The sequence below is a fragment of the Mesoplodon bidens genome (assembly GCF_964165515.1).
Source record: "Mesoplodon bidens genome assembly, chromosome: 6".
Lineage (NCBI taxonomy): Eukaryota > Metazoa > Chordata > Mammalia > Artiodactyla > Ziphiidae > Mesoplodon > Mesoplodon bidens.
The window spans coordinates 74,386,214-74,409,476 of NC_138162.1; the positions used below are offsets into that span (position 1 = coordinate 74,386,214).

The following is a 23,263-nucleotide window of genomic DNA, read 5'->3' on the forward strand; positions in this document are numbered from 1 at the left end:
GGTATCCAACTTTTTTCTTCTTAATTAGGATCGTCATATTTCTTTTCAAAGTTACATCAATTCACAGGCACATCTAGATTCACAATATCCTGAAAGAGGAGAGTGTTACTCAGCTATGGCTTTACTCCTCTGTTTTGCAATTAAAGTCTGCTAATATTTATAGTGCTAGACAGCAACATATGTCACCAGGGTTTGCTGAATGATTAATAGAGTAATGATGACCACAGTCATTGAAGTTTGGTAGGCAGGAGATGAAACTCTTTCATCTACTAGCTGTGGAGTCTTGGGCAAGTGACTTAACTCTTCTGGGCTTTACTTTCTCCATTTTATAACACATATCTTAGATTACTGTTTACATATTTAGTAATACGTAAAGCCCATAGCACCATGACACGCACACGAGAAATTTGTTTTCAAAAGTGCCCCACCTTGAAAGAAGCAAGAACAACTCTATTTCAGAGTTTACTATAGGTACCTGGTAAATGTTTGTTATTTGAAAAGAATTAGGTGCAACATATCTGACTCTTTTGATCATTCCAAATGAAAGAATAATTTTTTAACCTAATGATGAAACTACTCACTTGTACATCAAAGTACATGTAAAAAATAGCTACTTTAGGAATATTATTATGGAATCCCAACAAATATTTTATTTCAGATGCTAAAATAATGAAGCTAATTGTTACCAATGAAAAAAAAACACTCCATGGCTCACTCAAAGCAAAAGCAACAAAAGATACATACATATTGAACATAATCAAAATTTTAAACTTCTGTGCTTCAAAAGAGACCATCAAGAAAATGAAACGACAACTTATAATATTGAAAAAATGTTTGCAAATCATATATCTGATAAAAATTTATATTTAGACTATATAAAAAGAACTATTATAACCCAACAATGAAAAGACAACCTCGTTTAAAAAATGGGCATAGATCTAAATAGACATTTCTCCAAAGAAGATATACAGATGTCCAATAAAGTACCGGAAAACTCATTCAGCAGCCACCAGGGAAATACCTATTAAAACCACACTGAGGGGCTTCCCTGGTGGCGCAGTGGTTAAGAATCCACCTGCCAATACAGGGGCATAGTTTCGAGCCCTGGTCCAGGAAGATCCCACATGCCACACAGCAGCTAAGCCTGTGCACCGCAACTACTGAGCCTGTGCTATAGAGCCCACTAGCCACAACTACTGAAGCCTATGTGCCACAACTACTGAAGCCTGTGCACCTAGAGCCTCTGCTCCTCAACAAGAGAAGCCATCGCAATGAGAAGCCCGCGCACCGCAACAAAGAGTAGCCCACACTGACTGCAACTAGAGAAAGCCCATGCACAGCAACGAAGACCCAAGGCAGCCAATTAATTAATTAATTAAATCTTAAAAAAACCCTGAGGTACCACGTCACACACACACTAAAATAGGTATTATCAAAAATTAAAATGGGTATTATCAAAAAACAAATAATAACAAGTGTTGATGAGGGTGTGCAGAAATTGGAACCCTTATACACTAGTGATTGGAATGCAAAGTGCTGCAGCCACTTTGGAAAACAGTATGGCAGTTCCTCAAAAAGTTAAACATAGAGTTAACATATGATTTGGCAGTTTCACTGCTAGGTACATACCAAGAAAAATGAAACATGTCCACCTAAAAACTTGTTCACGCATGTTCCAGCAGCATTATTCATATTAGCCACATAAAAGTGGAAACAACCCAAATGTCCATTAACTGATGACTATGTGAACAAAATGTGATATTCCACACAATGGAATATTATCGGGCAATAAAAAGAGATGAAGTTCTGATACATGCTACAACAGAGATGAACATTATGCTAAGTGAAAGAAACCAGATACAAAGGACCATACATTGCATGATTCCATTTATATGAAATGTGCAGAACAAATACATCTATGGAGACAAAAAGTAAATTAGTAGTTGTCTAGGTCCTGTAGACTGGAGAGATTGGGAGGTGACAGATAAGGAGTAGTATGGGGTTTCTTCTTGGAGAAATGAATACATTCTAAAATTGATTGTGATGATAGAGGCACTACTCTGAATATACTGAAAAAAGCCATTGAATTATATACTTTAAATGAATGAATTGTTCGCTCTGTGAATTATGTCTCAATAAAACTGTTTTAAAAAACAATATCGTTGGGCTTCCCTGGTGGCGCAGTGGTTGAGAGTCCGCCTGCCGATGCAGGGGACGTGGGTTCGTGCCCCGGTCTGGGAAGATCCCACATGCTGCGGAGCGGCTGGGCCCGTGACCCGTGGCTGCTGAGCCTGTGCATCCAGAGCTGTGCTCTGCAGCGGGAGAGACCACAACAGTGAGAGGCCTGCATACCGCAAAAAACAAACAAACAAAAAAACAATATCGTTGCTTAAAGATAAACTAATTATTACTCCATTTCCTACAAAGTTTAATCTACAATTCTGGACTAGTTTTATCATTTAAAATATATCAAAAAGTAATATTTGGGTTTGATTTATTTGAGGGTGTTGTTAATTAGTTAAGTTTATTCTGACTTTCATGAATTGGGTTTAAACTTCTAATGTGTATAGTTTTTCTTAGATCTACATAAATATTTTTATATATACAAGCACACATACACACACACATGCAAATACGTAAGCTCCACAAGAACAAACTGTCTCACGTTTACAAATCCATTAACTTTACATATTTTAGTGGAATTTACATTAACTGATTTTAGTGGGAATATTAAGTTCATACATTATTGCCTTAAAATGTATACTGTTATGTTTTTTTCAAATCTTCACTCAGAAAAGATATGTTTAAAAGTACTTTAAGAAAAGTTGAAATGGTAAGGCAACTTCTAGTTTCAAAAAGTAATTTAAGTTGAATAACTGAAAATATATTTAAGAATGATTCCTAATAATATCTGAGCAAGATTTAAAATTTTCTGTTTTAACATTATTTTCATTCGTATAGTTGTGTGTCTGAACCCTATGAAGTATGTATAGAAATGAGTTCTTCCTGGTTATAAACACCAGCCTTGGCAACATTATTGCATATAAATGGTCAGTTATACATCTATACGACTACTCATCCCCCACTCACCGACTTTGAGGTTACCTTTTCCCTCCCTTTATTCTCAGCTACCAAGTTTTTCTGGGTCCACGTGACAGTTATTAGTGCTGAAACCTGTGTGCTTAAGTATCTGTCCTCCAAGACCTCCTTCCTTTTGTTAGAGGACCATGAGCACAGTGGTTTGCCCTCCATTTCCCCCTACATTTTACCTCTCACAACTCTTCATTTTCATATGTAATCTCTTTCTCAGGTTAGCATATTTTATCTTTAACTCCTTTCTTTCCTTTTCTGTTCCACATTGTACCTGGTTTTCTGTCTCCTGCCTCCCATTCCACCTTCATCACCCTCTCCTGTTCATTTGGAAGTCCCTGCCCCTACGAGATTAACCTCAGTTAAGACTGACACTCTAAGACATATAGGATGATATTCTTGTAATAAGGGAACTTTAATTTAAAACAATGAAATCACATGTAAGTGTCAATATTTTAATGCTCTAAGAGCTTAAGTTTCTTTCAGGATATCCATAAATCTCTTTCATCACTTCATTCTTCTCTAATTAAATCTTTTCCTCATGCATTCAGGATAATTTTCCTATTGCCGTATAATTGGTTTTCTGTTTTAATTAACTGATAGCATTACAATAGTATTGCTTTAGAATTGTTTTGTGTAAATGGATAGTTTTCCAAATACAGTATGGGCTAAATATACTTGGGTTGGTTGACCTGATAACCTAACTTTTGCATATACTTGTGTTTCTGTGTTTAAAAGACATTCTGATTTTGAAGCTACTGACTCCTTATCATCTTGGAGATAATTTATTTCCAACTTAATAATATCTTTAATTTTCATCCTTACCTTTTTCCACTATAGAATTGAAATATCCAAATTCCTTCACAGGAATATACTTCACAGGAGTATTTACAGTGTACTCTATTGTTAGTATATTTTCAATCTTAAGAGTAGTAAAATGAAATATAATATAAAGTGGTTTGAAAAGTCAGAGTAATGTCCTGTGGCTTTATTTCTCTAGGTTTAGTTTTAGATTATCATTATCTCTTGGCAAGAACTAACTTCCTAGGAAGCAGTGAGTTTGAATTTATGTTAAGAAATGAAATTAAATTCTTCCAAGGATACCAGTAAGTTCCTCCTGCCTCTTACTAATGCACAAAAAAATCTTCCACAGTGGGTATAGAGTTTCAGTTTTGCAAGATGACAAAGAAACATATTGCACAATAATGAGCATATAGTAAACACTCCTATACTGTACACTTAAAAATGGTTAAGATGATAAGTTTTATGTGTTTTTTACCACAATAAAAAAAATGCTTAGCCATTAATGAAAAAATGAAAACAACCTCCCTTATCCTTTCTTGAGACATAAATTCTTCCCTGGGTGCTCTTCTGGACTCCTAAATTGATATAAACGTTCTGGGAGTCATTTAACAGTGTATTTTGAAAAATCTATTACGTAGAGAAAAGTACAAAAGTAAGCAAAGATGTAGTTACTAGATTGCTAATTCCAGCATTTTTCCTAATAGTAAAAAATTGGAATGACCATAACTGTGTAACTATATGGAATTGATTTTGTAAATAATGGAATATTTATGCATTGAAGCAAATTCAATCCCTGAACAATAAATATAGCTCCTCATTTGCCTATACGGAAAGTCATTTATCATATATATTGAAGTGAAACTAAGCAAAATATCAAGTAAAATGTATAATATGATCCTCTTTTAAAATAACATATGTACATAAGCATACGTGCATATGTATATACTGCATGTGAACAGTTTGAAAGTTATTAGCATGTTGTAGTTATCTCTTAATGTTGGCAGTTTAGATATTCTTAATATTTTGTTCCTTTTTGTTTATTTGTATTTTCAATTTTTAATAATCATTGTGGTGTACTTAAAATACTTAAAAGTGATATTTAGGAGGTAAAATCGGAAAGACTGTTACTAATTAGATAAGAGAAAGAAGGATAATAGATGGTATCATCAGCTGGGAATGTAGAAGAAACCCTAGGTTTCCCTGAAGAAATAAAATGAATTGAGTTTGGGCATTTTATATTTGAAGTAGCTCCCAATTGAAATGTCTCTTAAATAAGGTAAAGTCTATAGGGTCAGGAGAGGTGCTGGAACCAGAGGGTGGAGATTAGGGGTTTATTTAGTTGAAATGGTTGATTTGAATATCCTCTGAGAACAGGTAGATTGAAAGCTGTAGACACTTTTCAGAAAAATACATACGTATTCACAATGTTTTAGATATAGAATTAGGACCTTCACAGACACCCCTCCACAGAAATCTATTGTGAAAATATTATCTGGACACAGTGAACCCAGTTTAAAAATTCTTGTCACATTTCATTTCTCTAATATTATGTTTGGGGAAAATGAGGCCCATGCAGATTAAATGAATTGCTTGAAGTCAGTTTAGCTGATTCAGGACCTATGTTACCATCCATGTCCTTACTCAAATATTATATTACTAAATAATTGTATTCTGACCTTAAGAGTATAGTATTTTTTTAATGTTAAAATACAACATAGCACTAGAAACATTGTAAAACTTATGGCAACCATTGAAAATTAACTTTAGAAGTTCCTGTTTTCATTGCTATTACCAAACATGAAACTTTCCTGTCGGAACCAGAAGGAAAACTATAGTGATCAAATTTCTTGGCAGGTAGCCTCCCTACATTTTCTCAAAAGTATTTTTGTTGTTGTTGTTGTTTTCGGTTCTGTGAATTAATTTACATTCATAGCCTTGCCTCTATAGCCCTTGAGACTTCAGTTTCTTATCCATAAAACTCATATAGCATATACTTCTACCTTGTATCATTCTGCGTTTGTTTTTGTTTTAATCCTGAGGGACCACTTTTGGCCAATTGAATCTATTTATCCATCTGACTTACCCTAAATCTTTTCAAATGAATTGGCTTTAAAGTTTTATCTGATTGGGAGAAAAAAGAGTGGGCGTAAAAACTAAAGAAAGACGCCTCATACTGTAGGTTCAGGCTCCTATTTTTCTTAAGTAATCATGTATTTTAGCCTTTCACACAGGCTAGTTAATGTAGAAAAACCGAGTCATACTTGTATGTCACATCACTTTTTCATGCACAAAGGCTATGTTAGTTTCCTTAATAACTAACAAGTAGTCCTTCATTTTCTTAATTCACTTAATTGTTTTACGCTTTCAATATAATTTGCCATTTATGCATATGGCTTGTGTGCTGACACTCAATGAAAAGGTGCTGGGTTGAACTTTTTCTTTGCTTTCTGTGTACTGTCCCAGGAGCAGGCTTCCTGGGTATGTCAGTGTGATGACAACATGGTTCAGAGACTAGAAACAGACTTCAAGATGACTCTTCAGCAGCAGAGCACCCTGGAGCAGTGGGCTGCATGGCTTGACAATGTGATGATGCAAGCACTGAAACCCTATGAAGGAAGACCCAGTTTTCCTAAAGCTGCCAGGCAGTTTCTGCTAAAATGGTCTTTCTACAGGTATCGTCTCAATTTTTCCTATTCTGCAATTATGTATGTACATGCTTCTCAGAAAAAAGGAAAGAAAGGAAGACTTTAGTTTGCAGAAACTCCCTGTTGTGATTATCTTCAACCCAACTCATGACAACAGCATGATGGAACTGTACCAGGAAGCTTATGGAAATAAAATTTCTGCTAGGAAAAGAAAGGCTCTTATTCAAAGCCCTAGAAGTTCTCAGATGGGAACATCTGAGATTCCAGTCTAGAAAATATGTTTAGCAACAGTCAGAAAAGGACTACAGTCCTCCTTCTGGCAAACGTGTATTATTTAGTCTTCTTCCTTGAGCCCTTACCACCACTCTTCTTCTTCTCTAGTCCAGGGATTCTCAAACTGTGGTTCGCTAGACCAGTAGCATCACTATTGCTTGGAAACACATTAGAAATGCATATTTTCAGACCCCTCCCCCAAATCTACCTGAATCAGAAACTGTGGAGGGGAGGCCCAGCAATCTGTGCTTTTTTAAAGTATCGTCCAGGCAGTTCAGATGCATACTCAGAACCACCTAGTTAGTTTCTTAATTTGATCAATTACAATTGTTTTCAAACCTAGCTGCACCTCAGAATTAGTGGAAAGAAAAACAAAACAAAACTCCTGGGTATCTCCCAAAAACTACTGAATCAAAATCGTGGTGGTTAGAAAGTAGTGATTAGGAGTAGGGGTAATCAGAATTTTTTTTTTCAAAAAGCTTATTCCTGGTGATTCTAATGCATAGCCAGTTTGATATCAAATAATCTAGTAATACAAAATGAATCACTTTTTGACTAAAAGGATATATATATATATATATATATATATATATAAATGTATGTTTTTCTAGACATAGAAGAACCCCAGGAGAGAAAGATTACTTGATATATGATATCAAATGTTGGGGTGAGCCATTGACCATAGGTCTACTCCAAGGGTTAAAAAACAGAACCTGTGTAAGTTGGCATACATACTATATATATGACATAGGATGGAATTGACACAGTTCCATTTCTTAAGCTAAGTTAGATAAGTTATATTTTTGACCCCAGAATTTATTCTTGTGATGGGAGTTCATTTCTTTGCTTCTTTAGATAATGGTGGCCTCACTGGCTCGGGCCGAAAAGCCATGTCTACTTTGAGGTTTAGGCAGTCCCTAATTTAGTTCCTGTGCAACCATGCGCATATCAAAGTAGTGACTACAGGACATACCACTGACTGTGGCTATGGGTACCGTGTGGTCATTACCTGGACCTCAGTGGTGAGTCCAAAGCAGTTGTGAGGAGAGAAGGTATACAAAGAAGCAGCAGAGGTTAGAGACTAGTAGAAATTCTGAACCCAGTAAGCCCAAATTACAGGATTTCCATCTTGTTTTGACCACCTTGATAAAAATGGAACCAGAGATCTTTTAATTATGATGGTAGTTGCTTGGTTTTTATTGTGACTTCTTTCTTTCTCAACTGATTTAGTCCAATTCTTATTTCTTAAACTGAAGTAGAGGTGTAGATTCACTGTATATGTTTAATTAGGAGTTAAATTATCCTTAGATCCTGAAAATCGTTTTCTAGTGTCTAGCCCAGGGTTAAATGTAGTGGAAGAAAGTCTACCAGTTTTGTGTTGTTGTTTTGTTTTTGTTTTGGGGATGGAATAATTCCACAGTTCTGTCTCTCATATATTTAGTGCTTTTAGCCCACATGATTTGAAAAGCACCTTATTATGGTGCTAACTCTGTGACCCACTGATATGCTTCATTAAACCCAGTCCTAGGTTTAGATCTGGGTGTCAGTGAGCAATGTGTTGATGATATGAGTTTTCCTTTGATATATGGGGAAGATTTGGAAAACATTATCACAGTATTCTCAAAGTAGATGTAGAAATAGTAGTATTAATAGTAGAATACAAAATTTTAATTTGGGAACATTTCTTAAGAAGATTTCAGATATTTTCCCATTTGCTTGCAAGTTGATTTCATCCATTTTTTTACCTCAGAAGATCATATAGATGGTATATGTGCTTCATGAATGATGAAACAGAAGTTATACTAGCTGTTGTTCCAAAACCTATATGACCAAAAGCAGAGTGCATCCTCTATATCAGAAAAAAACAAGGTTTTTTTTTTTCTTCTTACTGCTTTCTTATGTCATTACATCAGACTTGCCCTTACTCCTTCCTGAGGACTTTCTTTTTCTATGTTTAGTTGATATCATTTTAGAAATACACTCATGGAGCCTTTGTCTCCACAGAGATTTGTTGCAGGTATCTTGACAGAAAATTACTTACTTGTATTTCTTGTTCTCTGCAGATATACAAACCCAGTAGATCATCACTTGCCTGCCCTCTGTCCTCCCTGAGTTGGGGATAGTTGACTTGTTATTGTTAGACACTATTATGGTTATTATTTTCATTTCAAGAAGTCTTGAAGGCGTATACTTCAGGGCCACAGAAGGAAAGGCATATTCAGACAGATGCATACCTCCTGCTGGTAGGCGAAGTCAATAGGTTAGAAACTTAAGAGCCTCAAAAATCTGACCTGTTTTTTACCAAGGCATAAGAACATATTGAGTAATGAAAACTGCATTCACAAACGAAAGCAGAATTACAGAGTATTTTTTTAATGTTTTTGGCTTTTAATAAGAATTTGGCAGTCACATATATCAACCCTTCATTTTCTGAAGTTGATTAATCTCATAATTTCTAAAATTCTGTGTATATATTTATATGCATACAAATAAAGAAATGGACTGGCAGAGAATCACGATAGCAGCAGTTGACATGTTGCTGCAAACACCCTCTGCTCCAAACGGGGGTCTCTCCTTGCCTAACCTGGCTTTGAATGGCTACTGCTGGCTCCCTGGGAGGTAGAAAAAATATCACCACCTTTCTTGGGCAGAAATGTAGAAGTTAAGTGGGCCATTTCTCAGCTTGTGTGTTTTGTGGATAACGGAACACAGAATTCCTCAGGGTCACCCTGAGGGTCAACCAAGTATCCCATTCTTAAAAATGAAATTTATAGCTTTGATACAGTGACTTGAAAGGGGGCACAGAGAACCTAATTTGCCTACAATTGAACAATATCTAAATCTTCCAAAAAGTAATACTCTTTCAGAATCAGCTATAAGGACTGTTTGAGAAGAGAGTTCACGGTAGCAGGGAGGGGGTGGTCACAGGTGTGACGTTCTCATCTTTCTTCTTTGGAAGGGTGTGATGTATCCCCAAATACATAAAGGGGTGGATTGAGTATCATGTGTTTGGGGATATGTTTCAATTTCCACACCATGAGTTATAAAGATAAATACACAAAGGTATTTCTCATCCATTATAAAATAATTAACATTTATAACTCTGATTTTAAAAGGAGTTGAATTCATGGTAACTTAGCAACATGAAATTCAGTGGAGTCAATTTTGCAGCATATCTTACAGAAGTCTGAATCAGACAATAGGTTTCCAATTAAACTGTTAATTGTGTCATTTGATACTTGGCTTGTAGGGCAGAAGCCCAACACAGAGAGCATGAAGCAGACATAGCATTAATAATATAATTCAACTGATTCTTTTCTAAACATATGACAATAATTTCTTAGCATGCTTATCAGTATTTTTAAAAATAACTAGGTATTGGGCTTCCCTGGTGGCGCAGTGGTTGGGAGTCCGCCTGCCGATGCAGGGGACACGGGTTCGTGCCCCAGTCTGGGAGGATCCCACATGCCGCGGAGTGGCTGGGCCTGTGGGCCATGGCCGCTGGGCCTGCGCATCCGGAGCCTGTGCTCTGCGACGGGAGAGGCCACAACAGTGAGAGGCCCGCGTACTGCAAAACAAAACAAAACAAAACAAAACTAAGTATTGTAACTGAAGGTCAGCACCCTTTTTTTTTTCATATTCTAACAGAATTTAGTATTACGTGTGTACTTTATGCTGAAATACGGTGATTGCCCAGCTGTCAAATAGAATCCAAAAGCCTTAGCATGGCCTATAAGACCCTACATGGTCCAGCTGCTAGTGACCTCCAGGTCCCACCGTGTATTCTCTTTGCTCACGTCCTCCAGCCACACTAGCCTCTGGGCTGTCCTTGGAATAAAACAAACATAGTTCTGCCTCAGTCTCTGTATTTGCTCTCCTTTCTGCCAGGAAAGCTCACATGTTCACAGGGCTCACTCCTTCACTTCAGTCTCGGTTCTGCTCAAGATATCACCTCCTCAAAAAGAGTTTTCCTGACACCCTAACTTAAAGTGCTGGCACCTATCACTCTCCAATCTCTTAATGTGATTTATTGTTTTTCATAGGGTTTATCACTACCTAACTTTATATTTTATATCTACTCTGTTTTTATCAACTCTCTGTCCTACTAGAATGTGAGCTCTGTTGAAACCAAATTTTTGTCTGACTTGCTCTAGAACAAGACCCTGGCACAGAGTAGGAACACAATAAATATCTATTGAATGAATGAATGCGAATTCTCTTGGAATAAAAAAATTGACTTTGCATTTTGTTTAATAGTATCAGAAAGCTACTCAGTATGAATATTCTTAGTCATTTACACTATTTTAAGGGAAATATAAAGTCCTAAAAGTTGAATTTTGAAATATATATATAACTCATTCTATATCTGTGATATTTATCCCTGCAAAGATTTATTGACATTCAACCAGCCCACAATTCTTCTATGTTACAATGAATATCTTCTTTTTAAAATAAACATTTTTTTGGATTATGAAATTAGTATATACTCACTTTAGAAAATCTGGGAAATACAAATACTGTATAAAGAATAAACTTAAATCATCCATAATTTTACTACCCAGAAATAACTACTGGTAAAATGTTTTCTTTCAGTGTTATATAAAATTGAGATCCAGTTGTTTATCAGAGTTTATTATCTGTATTTTTCCCTCAGCATTTTTCATTTAACATTATACCTTAAGCATATCTTAAGAAACATAATTTTTAATGTCCTCACAATATTCCATTTTGTGTATGTCTCATACATTATTTAAACATCCCGTTTGTCTCTTATTCTTGAGCATTTAGGTGGTTTTTGTTCTTGTGATACAATTATAAAAAATACTGTAACGATTATCTTTGTATAAAGTTGCACATTTATCTTCAGATAAATTGAAATAAATTTGTACTTTTTAAGGTGACTAATACTATTTTAATGGAGTGTGCTATCTCGATGCTAATAAAGTATTAAACATTCCCATTTATTTAGGGATAGGATTTTTTTAAGAATTATATCGATGCTTTCTATGTTAAATGGGCTCATATTATACTTTTTACTTCTTGCACTTAACATTATATCATTGACATCTTTCCAAGTTACTGCCTATATGTGTACTCTCCCTCATTTCTTTAAACTATTGTATAAATTTACATATATGAATGAACCATTTTTTTTACTTAGTATCCTACAAATGGATATTTAGTGTTGCCCCCTATTTTCTCACTAGTATAAATATTGCTGCAATTAAAACTATCTTTGCTTATTTGTGTAAATTTCTAGAATTAGAACTGCTAGGTGATCACACCAGTCAGAATGGCCATCATCAAAAAATCTACAAACAATAAATGCTGGAGAGGGTGTGGAGAAAAGGGAAGCCTCATACACTGTTGGTGGGAATGTAAATTGATACAGCCACTATGGAAAACAGTATGGAGTTTCCTTAAAAAAACTGAAAATAGAACTACCATATGACCCAGCAATCCCACTACTGGGCATATACCCAGAGAAAACCATAATTCAAAAAAACACATGCACCCCAATGTTCATAGTAGCACTATTTATAATAGCCAGGACATGGAAGCAACCTAAGTGTCCATTGACAGAGGAATGGATAAAGATGTGGTACATGTATATACAATGGAATATTACTCCGCCATAAAAAGGAATGAAATTGTGTCATTTGTAGAGATGTGAATGGACCTAGAGAGTGTCCTAGAGATTGTTCATACAGAGTGAAGTAAGTGAGAAAGAGAAAAGCAAATATTATATAATAATGCATATATGTGGAATCTAGAAAAATGATATAGGTGATCTTAGTTGCAAAGCAGAAATAGAGAAACAGACGTAGAGAACAAATGTATGGATACCAAGGGGGAAAGGGGTGGGGTGGGAGGAATTGGGAGATTGGGATTGACACATATACATTATTGATGCTATGTATAAAATGGATAACTGATGGGAACATGCTGTATAGCACAGGGAACTCACCTAGTGCACTGTGGTAACCTAAATGGGAGGGAAGTCTAAAAGGGAGGGGATATCAGTGTGTGTATGGCCCATTCGTTTTGTTATGCAGTGGAGGCTAACACAGCTTTGTAAATCAATGATGCTCAGCCATAAAAAGGAATGAAACTGAATTATTTGTAGTTAGGTGGATAGACCTAGAGTCTGTCATACAGAGGGAAGTAACTCAGAAAGAGAAAAACAAATAACATGCTAACACATATATATGGAATCTAAAAAAAAAAAAAAGGTTCTGATGGACCTGGGGGTAGGACAGGAATAAAGACTCAGATGTAGAGAATGGACTTGAGGACATGAGCAGGGGCGAAGGGTAAACTGGGGCAAAGTGAGAGAGTAGCATTGACATGTATACACTACCAAATGTAAAATGGATAGCTACTGGGAAGCACAGGGAGATCAGCTCCGTGCTTTGTGACCACCTAGAGGAGTGGGATAGGGAGGGTGGGAGGGAGATGCAAAATAACATCGTCAGAGAGAGAGATAGACTGCTTGTATGCAGGGCTTATTTTCCGAGCTTTCCATCAAGGATCATAGTCTTGGGTTGGTTGCTCTCCAAAGCCTGCAAATAAAAGGTATTTTGTAAAAACAACAACAAGAAAACACTGCTAGGTGAAAGCATTTGTGCATTTTTAATTTCGACATGTGTTGCCAAATTTCCCTTCATAAATGTGTTGTGAATTTATGCTTGTAGAAACGGCAAATGAGAGTTCTTTCCCCATACCCTCTCCAACACTGATCTTTTAATGTCTTATAGTATAATAGATGATATATGGTATCTTACCTTTAATTTACAGTTCTTTTAATTTTGAATAAGATTAGTCATATTTTTGTATTCTCGTTAGCCATTAGTCTTCTCCAGGCTGTATTTTAAATAGCTGCTGTCTTTCTTCAGCAAGAGATGTGTACTTAGGAGTGAATATTCCACCCCATATTATTTAATTTTTCAAAATTATTTACTTCACATGATCAAATTTGGATGTATGTAAAAATGTTAGGCAACTTTTTATTGTTATTTTTATGTTGTTTTTGCTTTGCTTTTTAAAGTAGAGGATTCTCTGCCTGTTAAAATTGGTTCCATAGGAAAATAAAGTTTAATTTCAATAGCTATTAAATTTATAATAATTATTTTTATGAATAGGTGATGTGTTACTGAATTTTGGGAAAAGCATGCATCGAATTATAACAGAATTTTGTCATTATATCTTTGACATATAAATGAAAGTGTTAATTTATTTTTAGTGATTCTCTTATAGAGTTCCAAACTTAAGGTATTCATTAAAGTATTTGACTCTAAGGAATCATTCACCAGTACTGCTTTTTATGATAATGAGTATATTATTAACTCCAACATATGGAATAGTATAGTAATAGGTAGTTTTGCTTAAGATCTCACATACATTATGCCATTTGACTCTCAGGCTAATCTTGAACCTTTAAATGTTGAATGCCATACTCACAATCAAGATCACATAGTGGTTAACATGGATCTAACTCCAAACCCATGCTTTTTATCTGTTTAGTAAATAGATCCACAGAATGAGAGACATCTGCCATCATCATATAGTAACACCTGTTCTTGCTGCCGTAGCCAAATGAGAGTCAGAAGCTCAGCTCCTCCTGTTCTGTGTATTAGGATCATAATCACTTATATTTGAGTCTTGTTCTATTCATTCATAAGTCTATTTCACAACCTTTAATGCATTTTATCCTTGAAATAGTCATGCAAATTAGGTAAGACCAAAAGTACTGCATTCACTTTCAGCCAAAAGGAAAAACACTCTCATGGAAATGATTTTTTTGAGATTGATAGTGAATTAATGAAGAACCAGGATCAGAATCCAGGGCTTTAGAGTTTTAGATGTACAAGGATGATCTGTCACTTGCCAAGTTGAATGTGTGGAATTTGATATATTACTAGCCTCTATATAAATAAGGTTGAAAATGAAACAGAAATGTAGTCTTCTGTTTTTCCATCTGTCTGGCATTTTACAATTCTTCATTGCAAAATAAGGCCTAGGAATATCAGCCCATACATTTGTGAGATTCTATCTCCTCCTCCTATCAGAGAATATAATGCCTGTTTTAGTTTGCATAGGACAGAAATCTCTAGAAAAGGACACTAAATGAAAGTGAGGAGAAACACACACACACACACACACACATCCTACCCTGACTCTAAGTTAGAAATATTAAAGAGATTTGAAGTGCATGGACAAGCTTAATAATTGACATGTTTTCAATGAGGCCAAAATTTTATTTTGATTCACTTCCATTTTGAGTATAATAGAGTATTGTTAGTATTTTATTAATAATATTGTTCAGGGCTTCCCTGGTGGCGCAGTGGTTGAGAGTCCGCCTGCCGATGCAGGGGACACGGGTTCGTGCCCCTATCCCGGAAGATCCCACATGCCGCGGAGCGGCTGGGCCCGCGAGCCATGGCCGCGGAGCCTGTGTGTCCGGAGCCTGTGCTCCGCAACGGGAGAGGCCACAGCAGTGAGAGGCCCGCGTACAGCAAAAAAAAAAAAAAAAAAAAAAAAAAAAAAAATAATATTGTTCAGATTTTGGTATTTTGTAAATTAAACATTCATATTTTTCAAAGTTATGCATTTCTTAATTGATTTTATTATGCTATTTCTAATGGAAAAATCACCTTAATTTAATTTAATGGAAATCAGTAAGGAACTAGAATCACTTAATAAATTTACCTTCCAACAGAACTTGCAGGGATCCCTGTACATAACCTCCTACATTCTACATTGCCACATCTGGGAACATTGCTCTGTGTGTGTGTGTGTGTGTGTGTGTGTGTACTTTTTAAAAATAAATTTATTTATTTATTTTTGGCTGCATTGGGTCTTCGTTGCTGTGCTTGGGGTTTCTCTAGTTGCAGTGAGCGGGGCTACTCTTCGTTGCGGTGCGCAGAGTCCTCACTGCGGTGGCTTCTCATTGCGGAGCACAGGCTCTAGGTGCGCAGGCTTCAGTAGCTGTGGCTCACGGGCTCTAGAGCGCAGGCTCAGTAGTTGTGACGCACGAGCTTAGTTGCACTGAGGCATGTGGGATCTTCCTGGACCAGGGACCGAACCCATGTCCCCTGCATTGGCAGGCGGATTCCTTACCACTGCCCCACCAGGGAAGTCCCTGCTTAGTATATTTTGTAAACTTGGTCAAATACATATTTTTCTCACAGCGTACCCCAGAGGTCGTTATCATTGAGAGATAGTGACAGTGTTTACGCATCATCAATAAGACCTTCACTTTGAGTTGCTTTTTCTTATGGTGATGAGTTGTCAGCCTCCCAAAAATCTTTTTTATTCAATTCTGACCCCTTTGTGAATTTAATAGAATCAAAAGACTTGCCTATGACAATAAAATGGCTTTTCCCAGTTAATATTTGTCTAGCTCTAATAAGGATCTAGTCAAGTTTCAGTAAAGATAACCTCTTTACCACTCTGTTTGAAAGAGTTGAGCCAACTGCTTTCAGTAGTGAAATTATTCCATGGCAGGTTGTGTGCTATACCAACCTTTTAGACCTCTAACTTCTTTTAAGAGGAAAATTAGATTGAACTCTAATCCTGCTCACTAACAATGGCTGCATATGTGTCTTTTCTCTTGGAACAGCTCAATGGTTATTCGGGACTTAACCCTACGCAGTGCTGCTAGCTTTGGCTCCTTCCACCTGATCCGTCTGCTGTACGACGAGTATATGTTCTACTTAGTAGAACATCGTGTTGCTCAGGCAACAGGAGAGACACCCATAGCGGTCATGGGTGAGGTAAGAGAGGCTAAAAGAGCTATGACCCACAGGGCTTTCTAAAAAGATCTGAATTTTATTTTAATTTAAATGTATTAATCATCGAAGCAACGGTTCCTTACCCATGAGTCTTGGACCCCAGAGGGCCTGTGTGGTTATTTCAGGGGGTCCTTAAATCCCTCTGTTCATATATATTTTCTTAGTCAAAGGTTCTAAAACTGTCGATTATATCATGTGAACGTACATGGAATATTTCAATATGCTGTAAAGGTGTCCATGTAAAAGAAAATCTTGAGAATCACTGAACTTTAAAAAATCCTTAATATTACTCAGCCATAAAAGAGAATGAAATAATGCCATCTGCAGCAACAGGGATGCACCTAGAAATTATCATACCAAGTGAAGTTAAGTCAGAGAAAGACAGATATTATGTGATATCACTTATATGTCGAATCTAAAAAGAATAGTACAAATGAACTTATTTACAAAACAGAAACAGACTCACAGACATAGAAAACAAACTTTTGGTTACCAAAGGGAAAGCAGGGGTGGGATAAATTGGAGGGTATGGGATTAACAGATGCACACTACCATATATAAAATAGATAAGCAACAAGGTTTTACTGTATATAGCACAGAGAACTTGATCCAATATCTTGTAATAAACTGTATGGAAAAGAATTGAAAAAAAGTTTATAGATATATACATATATAAATATATGTATAACTGAATCACTTTGTTATATACCTGAAACTAACACAATATTGTAAATTAGCTATACTTCAATTTTTAAAAAATCCTTATTGCCTGGAAAATAAGAAAGATTGATGCTTCTGATAAGGCTAAGGGCTAGGAACTCAGAGGAAAAAGTTAATATGCATTTTGTAGACTCTTTTTCCAAGTGCCCAAGAACAAAATGAAGGATAATAACAATGATGATGAAAATGATAGCTAACATTTTGGGGGCACTTACTATGTGCGAAACACAGTCCTAAGTCCCTTACGTATAATAAAGCATTTAACACATACAACAACTCTTTGAGATAGGTGCTACGTTATCCTGTTTACAGATGAGAATCTGAGGTTCAGGAAGAAAGCTAAGACACAGAGAGATTAAAGGGTTACATAGCTAGCAGACAGTAGAGACCTGTTTTGAATATTCAGTCTGATTTTCATACCCATGCTCCTAATCACTAAAGGTGTAGGGAAAAAATTCTCTTCTTCTTAATAGTGTCAAAATGTATTTTCAACATGTCGTAAAGCTAAAATGCTAAAGTTAATATACACAAGGGCTGGTTAATATAATGAGGGATAGATGCACATGCACAAATGTTTCAGCCCTGGCTTACTTTGTTGTATTGAACTGGGTTTTGATTGAATCCAGATTTTGCTGGATTATGCCAGGTTAGGCAATGTTACATATTACTGCCCAAAGCAGTCAAGAAGATATGTTCACTTTTAAGCTATGTGTATGTGCTTATTTAAATTAAAAAAGTAAAAATAAATATTAGATGCTTTTCCTATAAATATGATGATAAAGGTATAAATTTAAAAATATATTAAAATACCTCAAGGACCTTTAAAAGTATTCTAATATAAATAAAATACATGTGCCTTTTATTCAGAAAATTGGTTAAAATATTCTTCTTTCCCTCTTTAAAATCCCTTGCTGTATGCTGATCTATATGTGTTTGTATGTTTCTTAATGCTGATTGTGCCTAAATGATGCCAATTATGTGTATGTGAGATTAAGCAAGATTCATTTTAGCTTTTAAATTACAGTCAGGACCTCATCATTGACCAAAACAATCTGGACTTTTCTTATATTTGACTTCCCCTCAGTGCCTCTTTCCTTAGTTCTCTTATAGATGCCTGGTTGCAAAATGCCCAGTTGGCAAGTAGATTAAATATAAAATTTTTAAACTCAGGGCTCAAAACTTCTGAAATAGACATGCCTTTTGGTATATTTAACACATTTGGCAACTACCTCATATGTTCCAGGACTTCTTTAACAGGATAACCAGGATAATGATAAACAGCGATTCTCATTAACACCATGTGGCTAATCCTGATGCATGATCTCTGTTTCCCTTGCATCTCTAGGGAACAAAGCCTGTGGCCATGAGCCAGTGACACAGTGTGAAGACTTAGGGACCTCCTCGTATGCTAATACAAGCAGTTCTGGCACACCAGTATTAAAATGGCCTTATGTAGTCTATACTGCCAACTAATCATTCTAATGATTTAATTGACATTCTTTTTTACTATATGTAAACAGTGTAAATGAATAAGACAGATTGCCACATGATTCAAAGATATAATATAAATAAAGTCTAGATCAGAAAGTAAGGTATAAATACCTTCTCTAAAATCAAAGATCTAAGCATACCTCTTGATTTCTTTGCTTACTATCTCCTTACCCAATTTATAGGAAAATCCTTTGAGCTGTCTATGCTCATCCATTATTCAGCCAAGGCCAAGTAAAGCTAATTTTACAGGCTTGATCTCCCCATAAAACATTGATGCCTCATAGACCAATTGGCCATTATAGACCTGTTGGCCATGGTCATATTATCATGTCTAAAATTTCTTGATTCTTGGGAAAAGGAGAAGGAAATTCAAAGGGAAAGGAAGGCTGTTTTCTCATGCATCTCTCACATGTTATCCTAAGCCTACCCTAGAAATGAGATTGGAGGTAAAAAAAGGCTTTCATGTGTCAAGCCTCAGCTGCATTCTTAGCTCCTTAAATGACCTCCCTTTCCAAACCTCAAGTCGAGAAGTGCCTGTGTATATAATGGGAGCAACACCACAGGCCAGAATCCATTGAAATCCATAAAACTCAGCATTACCCTCAATTGCAGCAAGTGGTTTTCAATCATCAGTAACAACAACCACAAAAACAATAATTGTCACTATTTATTGAGAATTTATTATACCCTTAATGAAATTAAGCTCTTGATCTATCTACTAATGGTCCTTTCTCAGTAAATGGTACCCTCCCTGTCGATCATGTTGGATATGTGAGCATCATCTTTATGTATCTTTCTGTCTTGACCTGGATATCCAACCAGTTACTAAGTCTGCCCTTTCCCAAACCCCCCATAGTGCAGTCAGTATCATCTTATGAAAATGCAAGCCTGATTGTGTTATCCACACTTAAAACCCTTTAGTGGCTTTTTCTTCTTCTACTTAAGGAAGAAAAGTCTTCCCTTGGTATAAGATCTGGCCCTGTCTCTCTGATCAACCTCACCCTCCCTCTTCCAGGTCCTTCTGCTGCAATCACAGTAGTCTTTTCTCTATTCTTATTCACCAAGCTTTTCTCATCATTGGACCACTGTGTAAACTGTTCTTTTACCTGGAACCCTCTGCCTGACTCTCCTTGCCCATTCTAACTCCTTCATGTCTTAAATATCAGTTCCTCGAGGAGGCCCAATTTCCCCCAGACTACGTTAGATACTCCTTTTCTCTCTGATTTGTATTTTTACTTTTCATTCTAGAACCTACATAATATTAATTGCGTGATTCTTTGTATGATTTGTGTTATCAAAGATTTAGTGCCTGGAAATAATGGAGAACTTTAAGTCAGAAGAACTAAACTCTACTTATAGTTCTGTCATTTATGGTAGTATAATCCTGGGCAAATTGTGTTCACTTTTGTTGATTCTCAGACTTATCTCTAAAATTAATTTATTCACTTATTTAACAAATACTTCTTATGCATCTACTCTAGACCAAACATTATAATGTTTAGGATGTAGTGATGAACAAAATGGATTTTGATGCTGCATTCAAGGAACTTATATTTTAGTAGGGGATACATATTTGTTAAATGTTCTTATAACTACATAGCTATAAATTCTGATAAGTGCTGTAAAGGAAAATTAAAGGGATATAGGAATACTTAAAGAATAATATTCACTTGTGAGTGAATATTATTTTTAATCTATTTTACAGATGATGAAATGAGACACAGAGCCATCAAGTCACAGTCACACAGAGTCACACAGCTACTAGGTTGTAAAATCAGGTTCTGAAACCAAGCAGCCTGGCACCAAAGCCCTTGCTGTTAATCTACCATGCTTATTACCTTGCTGCAGGATGGGGTGAGATTGGAATAAGAATAGTTCAGAAATCAGTAAAGGGACAGCTGAAAAATAGTCACAAACTGTATTGGACATTTGTTTTACCTTTATAGGTGCTGTATTTGGGAGAGGTGTCAGGCAGCTAAATAGATCCAGAAGCAAAGGGAAAGGTTTCCCTTTCAAAGTAACTTAAGGATAATTAATATATCTTTTCACTAATGTGAATTCAATAAATGAGTTTTAAAATTAACATTATTTACATTATTTGAGCAGGCAAGAGAGACCAATACATCATGTTTTACATATAAACACAGTATACAAACATACAAGTTTTATTTTTACATTCCCTGTAGCACTGACATTTCAGTTGTTGAAATGAAGGCTACCATGTAATGGAACCCCCAAATGAAACAGCATCACCACCATGAGTTTTCTTCTAAACGTCAGCCTGCTACTACATTAATACTGAGCAGTAAGTTATTTAAAGCATTTGCATTTCCAAAGTTTCATTATTATTTTTATTTTTTGCCTAGATGATAAAAAGGAAACAATTTATTTACTGCTAAGATTTATGCAATTTTTTGAATTTTTATTTAAATATTATAAATATGCCAATAGAGTTTCTGGCAGTGGTGAAATTTTAAGAGTAGGAATAAAGTAAAATAAACAAGTTGCATCTGTTTGCACACCTGTTAAATTTTTTTTAAAATCATAAGGTTTTCTGTACAGCTCTGACAAGGAAAATTGAGCAGAAAATATCCTTTTATTTGGATTTTATGACTAGTTGAAGGATATTTAGAAGTTAATGGCATACATGCTTTATTTCTTTAAAATATATGTAGTCTTAATATATTCACTGAATCTACAAATTTTTATTGCTTCATAAAATGATTTTCTGTGACAAACATTTTTATATTTAATGTATTAAATATATGTAATTGTCTTTATCATAATTTAATTATACTTAATATTATATCTATGTAATCAACTTTTTGAAATAAAAAGAGGAACCAAAAGCTGCTTTAATTGCTCAGCTGTGAATATCAATATTAAAAATATAATATTTTAGTAATATTTTTAGGGAAAAAATAGGAACTCTTAAGGGTTTACCATTAAAAGAAAAATGTCTTGGCTTCAGTAAAATTGATATACTCAAAGTGAAAGGGGAAAAAACTCTTTAAAATTTAAAAACTGGAGAAGAGCAATAATAATTCACAGGCAAGCTTTTAGGATAAAAGTTGAGTGAAAAAGTTCCATTTGATGGAAGTACAACCATTGTAAATACGCATGGATGCTTAAGATAAAATCAAATTAATGAAAAATAGATTTCAGTGAGCATTATTCTAGTGCAACTAGGGAATACACTGAAAATGTACCTGTTGAATAATAGACTTGTTATAGAATATTTTAAAAGGGATGAATCATATCACAGTTGAAATCATTTGCAGGAAAAAAAAACATCTTGGAACAGTAGTAACTTAAAAAGTGTAATGCATACTTGTCAAAAGTTATATTGGTTATTATTTATAATAAAGCTTACTGTTTATTAATATTTTTCTAATTGAAGACTGGTCTTGTGACAACTACTGTGCTAAATGCCTTACATTTTTATTTAATATTCACCAAAACCTTACAAGGGATATGTTAGTGTCCCCATTTCACCCATGAGGAAAACAGACGTTGAAAGTTACCCAATAACAGAGCTAGTGGTAGCGCTAACTGTAGGAAGTGGGGCTGTCTCACGCCAAGTAGCCAAATCGGTTCAATCTACATTTTAATTTTTCACCATAAAAATTGTTTATAGACACTTTCGGAATAGGGACTAATTTATTTCTGTCTGTACTTTACAACTCCCCCAAATGCCTGCACACTCGCAATCATGCACAAACCAGATGCCTGGTATGAAAGCTTTCATTATTTTGTTCCAAGGCTTCTTTCCTCTGCATTGCACGATGCATCTTGATAGTCCTACCACCCTTCCCCTTTCCACTTTTTGTTAGTAGACGTTCAGAATATGCAAACTAAATGGAATATTAGTCTAAGCAAATTGCAGTTGGAAAGCTAAATCTGCCAGAAGACAACAACAACAACAGATTATACCCTTCAGCTCCTCTGTACCCACCCACAGACCTAAATCAAAGTTATGTTTTTAGAATTTGCAGTTTGCTTTTAGCTGTAAATCTGCTCCTCTACATTAGCACAATTCTAACGACTTGAAAATAAATGATAAAAGTGACTCCCTGGAAAGCCTTTCTCCTACACCTTCATCCTCCAAGTTCCTAAGAATTATCTCTGTAGATGCTCTCCTGTTTTGTTTTTTTTTCTCCTCTTTGCTCGTTTGTCATTCTGTTCCTTACTCTCCTTGCATGTGAGCAAAGCACCTATTGACTCAGCAGCCCAGGGCTGCAACCCTATCCCTCTGGGATCCCTGCTCATTAGCTTCCTCCACTTGGTTTCCTTCCCTGCTTGCTCTGGGGTCTAACCTCTCCTCACATCCTCTTCAGGGAATGGAGTTTTGCTTACAGCTCTGGTCTAAACACAATCCCACAAGAGGTGCCCCAAAAATACTCATTCAAGGAAGGAAGTACAAAAGAATGATGGAAAGACAGACAA

The 23,263-nt window shown here is 35.7% G+C and overlaps 1 protein-coding gene across 5 annotated transcripts in view; it reads left to right on the forward strand.

Annotated features, from left to right (window-relative positions):
- RFX3 (regulatory factor X3) overlaps positions 1-23,263 on the forward strand; it is a 292,426-nt gene that overhangs the window by 253,155 nt on the left and 16,008 nt on the right. For all 5 annotated transcript variants that reach the window (XM_081236444.1, XM_081236445.1, XM_081236447.1 and 2 more), the window contains 2 exons: positions 6,358-6,566; positions 16,435-16,588. In XM_081236444.1, the coding sequence (XP_081092570.1) occupies positions 6,358-6,566; positions 16,435-16,588 (363 nt within the window). The remainder of the gene's footprint in view (positions 1-6,357; positions 6,567-16,434; positions 16,589-23,263) is intronic.